The sequence below is a fragment of the Melospiza melodia genome, chromosome 23 (assembly GCF_035770615.1).
Source record: "Melospiza melodia melodia isolate bMelMel2 chromosome 23, bMelMel2.pri, whole genome shotgun sequence".
Lineage (NCBI taxonomy): Eukaryota > Metazoa > Chordata > Aves > Passeriformes > Passerellidae > Melospiza > Melospiza melodia.
In genome coordinates this window covers 10,695,682-10,711,071 of record NC_086216.1, presented here as the reverse complement: position 1 = coordinate 10,711,071, position 15,390 = coordinate 10,695,682, and the positions used below count along the sequence as shown (strand labels likewise).

The 15,390-nt window shown below is 50.5% G+C and overlaps 1 protein-coding gene across 2 annotated transcripts; it reads right to left on the bottom strand.

Annotated features, from left to right (window-relative positions):
- Positions 1-5,463: 5,463 nt before the first annotated feature.
- Positions 5,464-13,729, bottom strand: LETM2 (leucine zipper and EF-hand containing transmembrane protein 2). 2 transcript variants are annotated; one of them, XM_063175181.1, is made up of 10 exons: positions 13,645-13,729; positions 12,369-12,792; positions 11,339-11,482; positions 10,560-10,694; positions 9,681-9,884; positions 8,671-8,790; positions 8,181-8,295; positions 7,969-8,048; positions 7,211-7,288; positions 5,464-6,691 (listed from the first exon to the last, which is right to left on the bottom strand). In XM_063175181.1, exons 1-10 carry the CDS (start codon positions 13,689-13,691, stop codon positions 6,641-6,643), a joined length of 1,398 nt encoding a protein of 465 aa, XP_063031251.1. In that variant the 5' UTR covers positions 13,692-13,729; the 3' UTR covers positions 5,464-6,640. The 2 variants fall into 2 exon arrangements, with proteins under 2 accessions (XP_063031251.1, XP_063031250.1); XM_063175180.1 differs by having other exon boundaries at positions 7,969-8,055; positions 8,185-8,295.
- Between the last annotated feature and the right edge of the window lie 1,661 nt (positions 13,730-15,390).

The following is a 15,390-nucleotide window of genomic DNA, read 5'->3' as shown; positions in this document are numbered from 1 at the left end:
ATTCTGGTTCTTCATGGCTCCAGTACCATTAAAAAACCCCAAAAAAACAGGCAGCACTTTGGGAAGGTGATGCTCCAGATGCTTTTGGGGGAAATCCTGTTCTTTCATGGCTCCAGTACCATAAAAAAAAACCCCAAAAAACCCAAAAAACAGGCAGCACTTTGGGAGGATGATGCTCAGCTGCTTTCGTGGGAATTCTGGGGTTTTTTCATGGCTCCAGTGCTTTAAAACAAAAACAAAACCAGGCAGCACTTTGGGAAGATGATGCTCAGCTGCTTTTGGGGGAAATTCTGCTTTTTCATGGCTCCAGTGCTTCCCATAAAAATCTTCCAGCACCCTGCACCCCACAGTGGCCATGCATGGAGGGGGGCTGAGAGCCTTTAAAGGGTTAAACTGAGGCGGCTGCAGCATCACCGGGGCCTCCCCAGCCTTTTTGAGCCTTTTTAAATGTGTCTGCCTGTTGCTGTTTGCCGGTGTAAATTAAATCGATCAGCTGCACTCTGCCCATTGCCCCACCCCCTTTAAATTAAGCAGAGCTTTTAATCAAGTGATTTACGTTGAATTTGCGGGCCCGGATTAAAGTGGCAGCCCAGGCTGGGGGCATGGCTGGGGGGGCTCCATAAATCACAGAAATCCCATAAATTGCATAAATCACAGCTCTCTTGGCGCAGGGAGAGCTGGAGTTGGTGTTTACATCATCCCAAACCGGCTCCTGCTCATTTCCTGGGGTTACCAGGAGGGCAATTAAATATGAAAATAAGCAGAGCAGCTGCAGCAGAGCTGCCGGTGGTGCTGCCTGCAGGGCTGGGGAAGGGGCACATGCAGCTGGGTGCCCCCTGAATTCCATGGGGACACAGCATGGAGGGTCCCTAGGGTGCTGTCCTGACTGGTGCCCAGCAGAAAAACGCCAACCTGGTGCTCCCTGCCAGGCTGGAGAAGGGGCACATACAGCTGGGTGCCCCCTAAATTCCATGGGGACACAGCATGGAGGGTCCCCAGGGTGCTGTCCTGGCTGGCACCCAGCAAAAAAACACCCCCCTGTACACCATGGGGACATTGGGACACAACGTGGAGGGTCCCTGGGGTGCTGTTCTGGCTGGCACCCATTAGAAAGCACCCACCTGGTGCTCCCTGCCAGGCTGGGGAAGGGGCACATGCAGCTGGGTACCCCTAAATTCCATGGGGACACAGCATGGAGGGTCCCTGAGGTGCTGCCTGCCAGACTGGGGAAGGGGCACATGCAGCTGGGTACCCCTAAATTCCATGGGGACATTGGGACACAGCATGGAGGGTCCCCAGGGTGCTGTCCTGACTGGTGCCCAGCAGAAAAACGCCAACCTGGTGCTCCCTGCCAGGCTGGAGAAGGGGCACATACAGCTGGGTGCCCCCTAAATTCCATGGGGACACAGCATGGAGGGTCCCTGAGGTGCTCCCTGCCAGCCTGGGGAAGGGGCACATGCAGCTGGGTACCCCTAAATTCCATGGGGACACAGCATGGAGGGTCCCTGAGGTGCTGCCTGCCAGACTGGGGAAGGGGCACATGCAGCTGGGTGCCCCTTGCACTCCATGGGGACATGGGGACACAGCATGGAGGGTCCCCAGGGTGCTGCCCAGCAGGAACCACAGAGGCTGATGGCACAGGGCTGCCTGAATGCTGGAGCCCAGCAGCAAAATTCAGCTCCTCCCTGCCCTTCCTGCTAAGCCATCCTGTCCACGTGGGCAACGTGGGAGATGGGGATACCCCAAAAGTGACCCCAGCGCCCCACAGGCCTCACCCAGGACCAGAGCACCCCCCGGCTGGACCCCTGCAGCCCCTCCAAGGTCAGTGCTGAGGAGGGAGATGGGGCAGGATCCCTTGGGAAATGGCTCCAGGGGCACGGAGGAGCTGAAGGTGCTGCCCCTCAGGAGCCCCCAGAGCGGGTGGGGTGTGCTGGGCACCGGTGCCTGCCGAGTGCTTGGCTCTCACAGCATCCTTTGTCTTCTGCACTCCTCGCCTTCCTGATTCTCTCCTTTTAAAGCCCTCGGGCTGTGCAGGGCCGGGACAATCTCCTGGCCCCAGCCCAGGCCGTGGCTGCTCTGCCAGGGCTCAGCTGGGCTTTGTCACCCTGCCAGCCCAGCAGGAACCTCCTGTGCCACTGCACCTCCTGTGCCACTGCACCTCCTGTGCCACTCGGGGCAGCTCCCACAGCTCCGAGCCCGGCTCAGGGTGGGTGGGCAATGATCCCCCAGCCCCCTCAGCCACCCCCTATCCCCCGTGTTCCAGCCAGCTGTGGGGTCAGCAGGATGCTCCAAGGGCCCCAGGGATGCTCCAAGGGGCTCAAGGATGTTCTAAAGGATACAGGGATGTTCTGAGGGATACAAGGGGCTCCAAAGCGCGCCAAGGGATGCTCCAAAAAGGCTCAGCAATGTGCAGCTCCAGCTCCCCAGAGCTGAGCAGAGCCGGAGCCAGATGTGTGCAGCTGCAGCTGGGGCACACAGCTCCCCCAAACCCCCCTGTCCTGGGCACCACGAGGAGAAGCAGGGTGGGACCATCCCTGGGGACACCTTGGGGACGTTGCCACCTGCACCCCGTCGTGCTCCGTGCAGGATTTGACGGCAGAGCCCTTGTCCCTGCTGGATTCCAGGCTCCTCTCCTTTGTTACACGTTTACAGCAGAGGCAGGAGGGCTGCAGGAATGTGCTGCTGGGATCCGGGAGCTGTAAATCCCAGCCTTTGTTGTGCTTGGGCCGCACTAAATCACCGCCTTTCCCTCTGAATGCTAATGTCCTCCAAAAGTGCTGACCGGGGCATCTTTTCCCTGCAGCTTTCAGGGGAAGAGGCTGACGCAAAGCCTGGGGCTGGCGCTGCCACGGGAGCAGCGTCCAGCAGAAATCCAGCAGAAATTCCCTGCTCCAGGGCAAGGCGCTGAGGCAGAGTGGAAATTTTCCAGGGTAGAAATCCATTTTGATTTAGGTGGAATGTACATCTTTCAGTTAAATCTGTAGCTTGCTGGTTTTTCTGACTGCCTGCTCTCTGGAAGGGCTGAAGGACAAGAAATAAGGGGGGAAAGGGGGGCAGAGAGAGCAGGACAACCTGGCCCAGGAGTTCTTTCTGAAGTATTAATTGTCACAGACATCTTTTATGGAAAATCCTTTCCTTAGGATTTCTCCTCCTAAGAAGCTGGGAGGCCTCAGGAACAAAATGTAAACATTGATTATCTGCTGCTGTGGAATGCAACAGGTGCATCTGGGATTGGTCTCATGAGCTTGTTTCTAATTAATGGCCAATCACAGTCCCATGGCTCGGACAGAGTCTGAGCCACAAACCTTTGTTATACATTCCTTCTTTTTCTATTCTTAGCCAGCCTTCTGATGAAATCCTTTCTTCTGTTCTTTTAGTATAGTTTTAATATAATATATATCATAAAATAATAAATCAAGCCTTCTGAAACATGGAGTCAGATCCTCGTCTCTTCCCTCATCCTCAGACCCCTGTGAACACGGTCACAATTAGTGGCAAGTGAAATCAGTGGAATGAATATGTATGAACCTATGGTGAAATTGCATGTATATGTACTTGAGAGGGAGATAAAAGAGGATCTGGAGTTCCCAGATTGGATTCCCACATGAGTCCAGTGCTGCAATAAACACACCAGCTTTACAACTTTCACAGAATTTGTGGAGTTTTGTTTCTCTCCCCAAAACAGCGCTGGGACGGACACAGGCACAATACCCAGCTCAGGGCTGGAGCAGAAAGAGTGTGAGGATGCCCTGGGGAAGGATAAACAGGCAAGAAGCTGTTTCTCCAGGCTGAGGGGAGACTGGAAGGTGTTTGGCACCAGCACGGCTGGAAAAGCTCTCCCCACGCCAAAGCACACACAGCCTGGATCTCCGCAGCGTTGTGTTCGCCTGGTGCTGCAGAATAGAATCCTGTGATTTATGGGGCTCCACGGGGGTCGTTTCCTCCTCTAGCTCAGAAGGTCGTGCAGCAGAACTGCTGCTTCTCCCCTCTGCAGGGCACAGGGTCCTGGGAAGGTGCCTGGGGTCCCCACGTGCCAGGCAGAGGTGAGAGTGGGCACATCCCCAAGTGAAGCTAAGGAAAAAAGCTGGCTGGCTTTTTGATCTGAAAATGGGTTTGTTCAGAGTTGTGTGGAAAGGGTCCATGCCCTTCTGCCTGCCCCCTGGGAAGATGAAGGTTGGCACAGCCTGTGCTCGCTTCAGGCTGAACACGGGGCTGGTGGTCACTGCAGGACATCCAAGGAAAATAGAGTCCCAGCTTCCAGATCTTTCTAAATTGGAAACACAGGAGGTAAATGGACACACGAGGCCTGGCACACACACACCAGTGTGATGTGGTGGTGCACGGATGGAGGATGGGGATGTGGGAGGCACCAGAGCCCACCCAGAGCTCACCCAGAGCAGGGCAGTGCCCAGGTGATGCCAGGGCTCCCTGCCAGCCCCTCTGCTCTCTCCATCTGTGAAACCCCTCAGCAGAGGAATGTGCTGGCTGGCTCTGCCTTCATCCCACCCAGCCTCCTCCTCTCCCTCCGCCCAGAGCAGGGGCTGAGCCCTGGGAGCCGGCAGAGCCATTGCCTGATCATTTCACCCCAAAGCTCCCCGGGCTTCCAGAGAAAGCCGGGCGGGTTTGGGAGTGGAGCAGCCCCGGGCTGGAACAGCAGGGAGGAGATGCCTTCCCTCATTGTGGCACTAAGAGTGACTCCATGTCACAGACATCTTTTATGGAAAATCCTTTCCTTAGGATTTTTCCTCCTGAGAAGCTGGGAGGCCTCAGGAACAAAATGCAAACAATGGTTATCTGCTGCTGTGGAATGCAACAGGTGCATCTGGGATTGGTCTCATGTGCTTGTTTCTAATTAATGGCCAATCACAGTCAGCTGGCTCAGACTCTCTGTCCGAGACAGAAGCTTTTATGATCATTCTTTCTTCTTCTATTCTTAGCCAGCCTTCTGATGAAATCCTTTCTTCTACTCTTTTAGTATAGTTTTAATGTAATATATATCATAAAATAATAAATCAAGCCTTCTGAAACATGGAGTCAGATCCTCATCTCTTCCCTCATCCTAAGACCCCTGTGAACACCATCACAATCCCCAATTTAGGGTAGTAGTGTGACCATCCCCTGTTTAGGGTGGCAGTGTGACCATCCCCAGTTTAAGATATAGTTTTAATGTAATATATATCATAAAATAATAAATCAAGCCTTCTGAAACATGGAGTCAGATCCTCATCTCTTCCCTCATCCTAAGACCCCTGTGAACACCACCACAATCCCCAATTTAGGGTAGTAGTGTGACCATCCCCTGTTTAGGGTGGCAGTGTGACCATCCCCAGTTTAAGATATAGTTTTAATGTAATATATATCATAACATAATAAATCAAGCCTTCTGAAACATGGAGTCAAATCCTCGCCTCCTCCCTCACCCTCAGACCCCCGTGAACGCGGTCACAACTCCACAGCAAGGTGTTATTTTATTGAAACAACATTTGTTCCATTTATTAGACACAGATCCAGCACTGTGGACGGGCTGGGTGAACAAGGAGAGGCTCAGGGACAGAGCTAAGGACACAGGACACCTGACAGCTGGCTCTGTGGTGCTGCAGGAGCCTGAGGCCTTGGGTTTAAAGTGCTGCTCCTACCTGAGCTCGGAGAACTGGCTCTCAGTTGGGTTGTTCTAAAGGCTGGCTGACTCTGGAAGAGACATTTCATTCCTACTTAGCACCAAATCTAATTTTACAGTAAGTATAAATATATACATATTTAAAATCCATAATGTGAGTAATTTCTCAGTATTTACACAGGACAGAGTAAAAAATTTTTAACAAATGCTAAAAACAGCTTTACAGAATCCTCTGAGAGTCTGGCAAAAACTGAGCACGTGAGGAGTCACTTTGCAGGTGTGGAGAGCACTTGGTGTGTGTTCTGAGCCTGCTGAGGATCATCCAAAGCTCCACCCCTGGGAGAGGTGTGCAGGCCCAGGTTGTTCCCTCTCTTGTGACCCAGAGGGATCCTGAAAGTGCAAGTCAGATTCTGTCACAGTGTGTGGCACCTGCCCAGCTCCCACACTCCCAGGTGAGGCTGCTCCTGTCCAGCAGGGCCTGGAGCCCTTGTGATCAGTGCTACCACACCAAATGCTGCTCCTTCCCCTTTCCTGTGGCCACCTCCTCAGTTAAACTGTGGCCACGTGGGTTGTTGTGGGCTGATCAGTGACTAAAACACCCAAACAGGACCAAGAGCCTGAGCTGTGACCCTCAGGACAAGCTGCTGGCCCTGGCTGTGTGGGGATGTTCCTGCAGAGGATTTCACACTGCAGAACAGGCTCTGCTGGAGCCCAGCCCAGCTTGCTCTGTGCACAGGCCATTCTAACATGAAAAGCTGCCTTTGCTAAGCACAAACACCTGCTCAGGAACAGCACAGACAGCAGCACCATTATTAACATATTTACACCATAAGTTAAAAGTAGCAGGGCAAGGATCCAGCACAAAAGAGATGTCTGGGGCCATCCAGACAGCAGTAGCCTAGTTGCTAACAAGCTTGGGACAGAGAGAGAGAAGTCCCTGAGGGCTACTGCCCTCCTGGGAAATCCCTGCTCCCTTTGCAGGTGTGGAGATGGAAGCTGCTTCCTCCCAGTGCTGCCTCCACGTTAGACTCCATTGGCACCAGCCTTGCTGCTCTGGGATGCTTCCATTTTGGTCTAGGGGCAAAAGAAAAAGGGCAGATTTTAGGCAATAGAAATGTTTTTTGAAATTCATAATCTTTTCTGAAGGTGTTTTCCCATTTAGCATGGGAAGCTGCTCTGGAGAATTGATAAGGAGCAAAGATGTGCACATAAGCACCTAAATTGAAATCAAACATTCCCAGAAAGAAAATGGGCAAAACAAAGACAATCACTGCAGAAATATTTTTACAGACACCAAGTGGCTCTTACCCTGCTGACCCCAAGGGAAGGCTGGTCTGTCCCAGTGGCCCAAGGCAGATTATTAAGGAAGATTACATGGTTATATCAGTAATTCCTCCCAGTTTGACTGCTCTCTGCCATGTGTGCTATCTTTGTATTGAACAGCCCCCAGTGCAGTTCTCATCCAGTTCCTCCAGCTGCTCCCTGAACCCAGCAGCATTCAGAGCACCCTGCACGCCAAACTTGCTCAGTTTGGCTGCAAGCTGTGTGAAGAACAATCCCTTTTGGGAAATGTAAGAACTCTGACAAGCTCACCTCTCGTGGGGGAGGAGGCTTCACTGATGCTTCAGAGAATGGCAATTTCTCTGTTGGCTGGGACACAAATTCTTCAGTCTTTAAGGAAAAAGCAGCTGTAAGTCACAGAACCCTCTCAGAAAGGCCCAAACCCCCCCCCAGGCCCTAACAAGGCTGTTCCCTGCTCACTCTGTGAAAGCTGTGATGGCATTTCCATTGCTTCCCCAGCACAATTTAACTATGTGGAAATATTTCTGGCAGTTGATACAATATTCTTTGATTCCTGCTGCTGCTTTTATCAGCTGGGACTAATCTAAGGAATTCACTGCAGTGTGATGCTGAGAACCATATGTTCTGGCTTTCTTACTCCAGATATTTTGGCTCATTTTGTCCCAGATAACAAACCCTAATTCACTAAGAGGGCTCAAAACAAGTCCTCTTTTAACTGGTTCCTCTGAGCTGAATGTACCTGGGCTGAGGTCTGAAAGAATTCAGGCTGAGGTTGAGTCCTCCCTGGCTGGGAGCCAGCACCATGGTACTCAATAACCAGCTGCTCCCAGGCACAGCACCAGCTCTGCCACAGCAGATCCCTGCTCCCTCCCCTTGCCTCTCAAATCAGAACTGTGAGACTCCTGGAGGGAAAAACACCCACACAGTGCAAGAACACACTGCTCTGTGCTGTGGTGTCAAACACTGGGTTTGTCCAGCTTTGGAAAGGTTTGGTCACACCCAATTCCCAATTCTGCAAGTTTTCCTGCTTGCAGACTGCTGTTTCTAACCTTTCTTCCCTGTACAACAGAGGCAGGATCCAGGAGGGTCTTCTGACCTTCAAGCACAGAGGTCATCCCAGCAGCATCAGCTGTCTGCTGAAGAACACAGAGTCACAACTTCAGTCCACTTGTAGGCTCAGAAAACAAGATTCTGTCAAAGTCCTTCGGTTTTATAATGCATAATGGTTGAGCTATTAACCTAAGGGCTTTATTCAAACCACTTGCCTTGCTCTGTGGAATGGGAACAGATTGTGGCTTCACATCTATTAAGTACAAGGCACGGGAAAGCAGGAGGAGGGAAGAAGGAATGTTCTCTTTTAAATGCAGATCCAGCCACTGTTGGAAGAAAACAGAAGGAAAAAGTGCTTCATATTGGCTCTATGTGAGCATTTATTAATACAACACTGTCCTTAAAGCAGTCTTGAGTTTGGATAATACAGTTTTAAGTTACCATAATGAGAAGAAATGGGTCTGAAGAATTAGGAATACCCTCCACTTCACCTTGCTATCTGGCCCTGGTTCTATTTGCTTTTCTCTTTAGTCTAGGACATAATCTGGACCCTTCATGCCTTAGAGCTCAGCTCTGTGGGTCAGGATCCAGCTTGAAATTCATGCACGAATTCTCAGGAAGCTGTGCCTGCTGCACCTGAGCACTGCCTGGAGCCTGTCCTCTGATGAATCTCACACCTGCCCAGGCCAGGGCACACTCACCTGCCCCAGCTGCTCCTTCAGCTGCTCCTCAGAGAGCCCCACTGAGCGCATCCCTCTGGCCCTGCAGGCGCTCTGCAGCTCCGCCACGCTCAGGCCACTGACCCCTTCCTTGGCAATCATCTGCAATGAACACAACATCCCCATCCAGCACAGGGCAAGCCAGGACCCTGCTGCTCCTGAAGGGACTTCTGGAGGTCCTCAGTTCAATCTCCTGCTCAAAATTGCTCAGTATTTGTGCTTTGAACCTGTTTAGAGATGGGGATTTCACAGCCTGTTCCACTGTTTACCCACTCACTTGATTGAGTTGAAATTTCCCTTGCTGCAACTTATGGCCACTAACTCAGCATGTGTAAATCTGATTCCATTTCCCAAATAACCCCATTGCACATCAAAAAGCATCCCTTTTTTCTAAGTTAGCATGACCAAAAGGAAACGTTCTAGTGGCAATATCTGAAATGCCACCTCCGTTACTGTCACAGACATTTTTTCATAGAAATTCTTTTTTTGGAACTTGTTCATCTTCTGGGAAGCTGAGGCCCCAGAAAGAGAATGTAAACAATGATTATCAGCTGCTGTGAAATGCAATAGGATGCACCTGTGATTGGTTCATGTTCCACGTGTACAATTAAGGGCCAATCACAGGGCAAGCTCTCTGGAACACAGTGACAGAGAACTCTCTTGTTTGGAGATTCTTTTCTATTCTATTCTTAGGTTAGCAGCATCTGCAACTTCTCTTCTTATTCTTTTTAGTATAGTTATAATGTATTATATATCACATATCAATAAATCCAACCTTCTGATCATGAAACAAGATTCTCATCCTTCTCTCACCCCAGCGACCTCATCATGTAATACGTTACAACTCCCCAAAGACTGCAAGGCTGCAGGGAGGTGAACTCTCATTCTGTCTTCTTCTGGGATGTGTGCTGGGGAGGATCTGACTCTCATCAACACCAACTTCCCCTGTTCTGAGGGGTGTGGGCAGCTCCTGGGTGCTGCTGCAGACCCACCTCGTCGTCGGCCTTGATGCTGCGCAGCCGCATCAGCAGCTGGAAGCGCAGCAGGTTGTTGGTGCCCAGGGCCTGCAGCTCCAGCAGCTTGCACAGAGCCACCAGCTGGGGCCTCTCCAGGTGCTCCAGGGTCAGCTCATCCTCAAAGAGCTTGGAGAAACACACAATCTCCTGTGTGCTGGGCTGCTGGCCGCTGGGACGCACCTGAGGGGAGGCACAAAGAGCCCGGAGGTGAGTGGGATCCCCAGCTGGAACCTCCCCACCTTCCCCTTCCTCACAGTTAAAAGTCACAGTGAAACTATTATTGAGTGGTCACTGGAATTTCCAGGGGGTGAAATGTGTGCCCTGCCAGGCTGGGAATTCCTGTGAGCAGGGCTGGGACAGAGCTGAGGGAAGGCACAAAGCCCTGAGTGGGATCCCCAGATGGGAACATTCCCCCTCTTCCCTTCCCCACAGGAGAATTCCTGTCCCTGCTGGAGACAGCAGGATACAGTGGCATCCTCAGCTGGGAGTCTCCCCTCCTTCCCCTCCTCACAGTTAAAAGTCACAAGAGCTAAGGCAAGGCACAAACAGCCCTGAGTGGGATCCCCAGCTGGGAACTTCCTTCCCCTTCCCCTCCTCACTGGGGAATTCCTGTCCTTGCTGGAGATCCAGTTAAAAGTCACAGTGAAACCCTTATTGAGCAGCCACTGGAATTTCCATGGGGTGAAAGGTGTGCCCTGCCAGGCTGGGAATTCCTGAGCAGGGTGGGCAGGGAGGCACCCAGGGAACAGCCCCTGACAGCTGCTCTGTCCCCACAGTCCTGGTACAAATCCCCTGCTCTCTGCCCCACCAGCAGCCCTAAAGGTGTGTGTGTGTGTGCCATGGCTGCCATCCTACCTCGTGCAGGTAAAAGGAAAATTGTTTCCCTTTTCCTGTGTCTGCCTTGTTCCTTTTGGCCATCTCTGTAATGGTCTCCCTCAGGAACTTGGCCAACTCCAGCCTGGCATTCAACTTCTTCTTCAGCTTCTCTTCCTTCATTTGGGAAATACACAGTTATAAAGCAGAAAATGGAATTGCTGTGCACATTCCTCCTGATCCCTGTCTGCAGCAGAGCCTTCCAACTGTCCCACTCTGTTGAATTTTTGGGGGTCCCCAGGATGAGGTGAGAGATGAGAATTTGACTCTATGTTCTTAGAAGTCTGATTTATTATTATATTATTCATATTATATTATTTATATCACTTATATTTATATTGTATTGTATTTACATTATATTGTAATTATATTATAATTATGTTATGAATGCTATACTAAAACTATACTAAAGAAAGAGAAAGGATACAGACAGAAAGCTTAACAAGAATGAATAATAAAAACTTGTGACTCCTCAGAGCCTGGCTGGGATTTGCCATGAAGTTAAAACAATTCACATGTTGGATAAACAATCTCCAGGCCACATTCTAGAGCAGCAAACACAGGAGAAGCTGAGGCTTCTCAGCTTCTCAGGAGAAAATCCTGGGCAAAGAGGGTTTTTCAGAAAATGTGACAGTAATATCACTCAGCCCAGGAATGAGCTGGCAATGTCTGAGGCTGAGGCTCACTGGCAGCACAGGCAGGGAACAGCAGCCCTGCACAGCTGCCCAGATGTTCTGAGGGGCTGGGGACACTCCACAAACCTTTTTTGACTCCGTCTCAAACGTGGAGGGCAGCATGTCAGGGAAGAGCTTCAGGAACATCGGTAACAGAAACTCCATGAAGGGAACAATGACAAACACCAGGAAGGGAACCAGCCTGAAGAGATCTGCACAAGTTCTCAGCAGCTGCAGGGAGAAAAGCACAGCAGGGATTACCAAAGTGTGCCCAAAGAAGGGGTTAAGCCTCTTAACACATCACTTTATCCAGCTGTTGTTGATAGTAAAAGATTTTAAAATCATAGAAAATTCGGGGAGCTAGAAAGAAAATTAGGCTTAGTAGGCCCTGGGGAAATGTTAAAGTTAGATTAGATATTATATTATATATCATATATGATATATTGCATACTACATAATATATCATATATCATATAATATTAAACATTATATTATAGATAACATACTATATATTACATTATATATTATATAATATTAAATAGTATATGTCATATTATATACTACATCATATATTACATATATTACATGTACATATTACATATATTATATATTTTTATATTATATGTAAAATATATTATATATATCATATATATCACATATATAATATATTACATTATATATCACATTATATTATATTATATTACACATTATATTATATTATATATCACATTATATCCCATTATATCCCATTATATCCCATTACATTATATCATATCTTGCCAGATCATGTGAAACTGCACCTGTGTAGTCAGTACATGATAAATGATATAATTTTTAGATGTGATTAGATATAATTACTGTTTAAAGAATCATAACTATGTTAGGGGTTTGAGGGGATCACAAGAAATCCATGCTTGGATAAAATTAATGCATACAATAGAACAATGTAAGTTTAATAATTAATATGTAAGTTATACAATGATAGGACATAAAACATGTTCAGCTCAAAGCCATGTTGCTGTCAGATCTGAGTCTGTACCCCTGACCCAAACAAAAGCACCTGCACATAATTATTCTGTAATTACGTGTTCCTGAACACTAAAATTGTAGCACTCACCCTTCTCCTCTCCCTCCTGGTGAGCACCTGCCCGTGCAGCAGCCTCCACACCATCCTGGCAGCCACCTTGGTGTCGATCCAGAGCAGGTGGAACCCATTGTAGTAATGCTTCAGCTCATCCACCACCCTCTGCCTCAAAGGTTTCTTCCCTGCAGGAGCCACCACCTGCTTGGCCAGGTTTTTAGCAGCTTTAGCCCCCTGGTTCCTGGGTTTTCCATGGGGGTCCCCTGGCAGCTGCTGCTGGCAGCTGCTGGAGGTGTGCAGGGCGTGGGCAGCTGAGCGGGGCAGGCAGGCCCGGCGTGCCCAGGGCTGGCTTTTGGAGTCCCTGCAGCTCCAGCTGAGCTGGGGATCCACCAGCCGGACCAGAGCAGCGGCTGGGGAGCACGGAGAGCTGCAGTGAGCCAGGAGACGGGAGCCCCTGAAACTGGAGAGGTGTTTGGGTGAGAGCAGGGCAGGAAAAGCCAGTGCCGAGAACCCAGGACATCCCTCTGGCTGTCCTGAGCAGCCCAGACCCTGCCAGGGGGCTCAGAGACCCTGGCACAGAGCCCAAAACGCCTCTGTAGTTTTGGTTATGACCCGTGGAGCAAATTATCGACCTTAGATGAAGATCTGCAAGCCACAACAGTTAAGCAGAGTAATAGTGGAGTTATCACCGGGTGGAAAAGTAGATTTTAGGGGTTCAGGAGGCAAAATGGAGGGAACTGGGTGTGTCCAGCCTTCCTCCTTCCTCTTCTTGGCCTCCACCTTCTGCTGTGATGGTGGCACTGACAGATTGGTTTAGAGTAGAAGCTCACTGTCTAACACAGGTGATAGTTATTGGGAAGGAATTGTAAATATTGTACATGTAGTTTTTAGTATAAAGACATAACACCGCCCTGGGGGCAGGCAGAGTGCCTGGAACTGTCCTGCTGGATGGACCTCGGCAGGGCAGGAGAAAAATTTTTATAGATAAGATAAAATAAACAACCTTGAGACCGAGAAATGAAGAGCCCTGACTCCTTCTTCAAGCGCCGGGCTGGGAAAAGAGACTTTGGAACTTTTCTCGGGATCACTGTGAGCAGCTGAAGATCCCGACACCGAGGCATCGCACCCAAACCAGCCCCGTGAAATGGCTTTTGTGCTGACAGCCCGATCCCCCAGCACCGGCTGCAGCACCGACCGGCCGTGCTGTGCCCTCCCTGACGGGGCAGCCCCGCCGCCACTCCCGGAGCCGCTTTAACGGGGAATGGATAAAAGCTCCGAACCCCCCAGCCCGTCCGACCCCGCGCGGCCTCACCTGGCCCTGGCCGCGGCCAGGAGCGCGTTACAGCCGCACGCAGCCATGGCAGGGCCGGGCGCGGCGGGCCCTCAGCCCCGGTAGCGGCGGGGGGCGGCGGCAGCTCCGGCGGGCGCCGGGGGCCGCCGGGGCCCGGCCGGCCCCATCCCCGAGCGCTGCCGGGCGCGTCGGGGCCGGACCGGGGCTTGCCGCGCCGCCCCTCTCCGGTCCCGGTGCTCGTGCCAGTCCCGGTGATGCCGATCCCTATCCTGGTGCCCCGGTCGCGGTGCCGGTTCTGCTTCCGGTTCCGGTTCTGCTCCCCGCCCCTCCCACCCGTCCCGTCGTGCCCCGCGCGTGCGCCGCTCTGACCTGTCGCCGCTCTGTGGGGAATGCGCCGTGACGCCATCGCGCCGCGCCACGCCCTGCTCGACGCTAGCCAATCAGAAGTCAGAACCGCTGTCCTGCCGGAGGTCCGCCCAATAGGAGCGCAGTAGGGCGGGGCCTGACCTGAGGAGCCCTCGAGAAAAGCCGCTGATTGGGCGCGCGAGCCGTGACGTCACGTGCCGGTGGCGTGACGCCATCGCGAGACGGGGGAGTTGTGCGTGACGTCACGCGCGTGGGGAGGTGCTCGGGACGGGCCCGCGGGGCCCTGAGGCCTCCGACAGAGCCGCACCGGCGCCTTAAAGGGTATCCAGGATGTGAAAAATGCATGTGATTGGCTTTTCGCAAATATTCAAATGAATATTATATGTGTTGTGTTAGAAAGTGATGCTGTGTTCATTCTCTTAAGTAGTGATTTAAATATAGTTTTAGGTCATAAACAATGTTAAAATAGAACCTATGCCGTGTAAGACACTTTTTTAAAGAAAGGACTCACAGCGAGATAGCAGCCACAGGACACCTGAATCTTTCCTAGAAAAAGAATTTATTGCTCTCTTATCAGATGAAACGAACTTCTCCCCACCTCGAAGGCGCTGTTAGGATTCAGACGAAGAAGCTGACACTGACCAGACAGAATCCTGTATTTGAATGGAATTTATGCATCGTGTATGAGGTGTATGAATATGCAACAGGCTGTTGATTTTAAGCGTTAATCCTTTGTTAACGTGGGTCCTTTTTCGGGCTCGTGCTGCCCAGAAAAAGGTACCTGGACATCCGTAACTCTTTGTATTTGTTGTGTCATATTGTCCTAATTCAAATTGTCCAAATTGTTGTTACTCTAATTGTGTTACTATTTTTATAACCATTGTATTTCTAGTAAACTTTTAAAATTTAAAAATAACAAGTGATGGGCGTTTTTCACAGCTGAGGGGTGGGTGGAACACACTGACAGCTCAGAAACATCCCCAGCAGGTGACAGGTGACTTTATCCCTGGAATTTTTAAAGGCCCTTCCAACCAGAGCCATTCTGAGATTCCATGAAATATTACCTGGTTTGCAGAGACTAGAGGAGAAAAAGCAGTTCATTGCCCCAGTGAAAAAAGGGCCTGGAACCCTTTGGTTAATGGATGCCCAAACAGTGGAACAGTGTTTTAAAAAGTAGAAAATAAAATGGAGTAGAGGGGTGAAAAAAGGGACCGAGCTCCCAAGTCTGCGGCCAGAGCTCCCAGTTTAAATAGTTTAAAGGACTTTAAACTGGGCTTTAAACACATTTAGATTATGTATGAAAGAACTTTTCCTGTGGGAATGAGGGACACAGATGAGCCTCCTCTCCTGTTCCGGAGGAGACTCATCTGTGGCTGTTCCTGTGATGAGCACGGGCCTTTA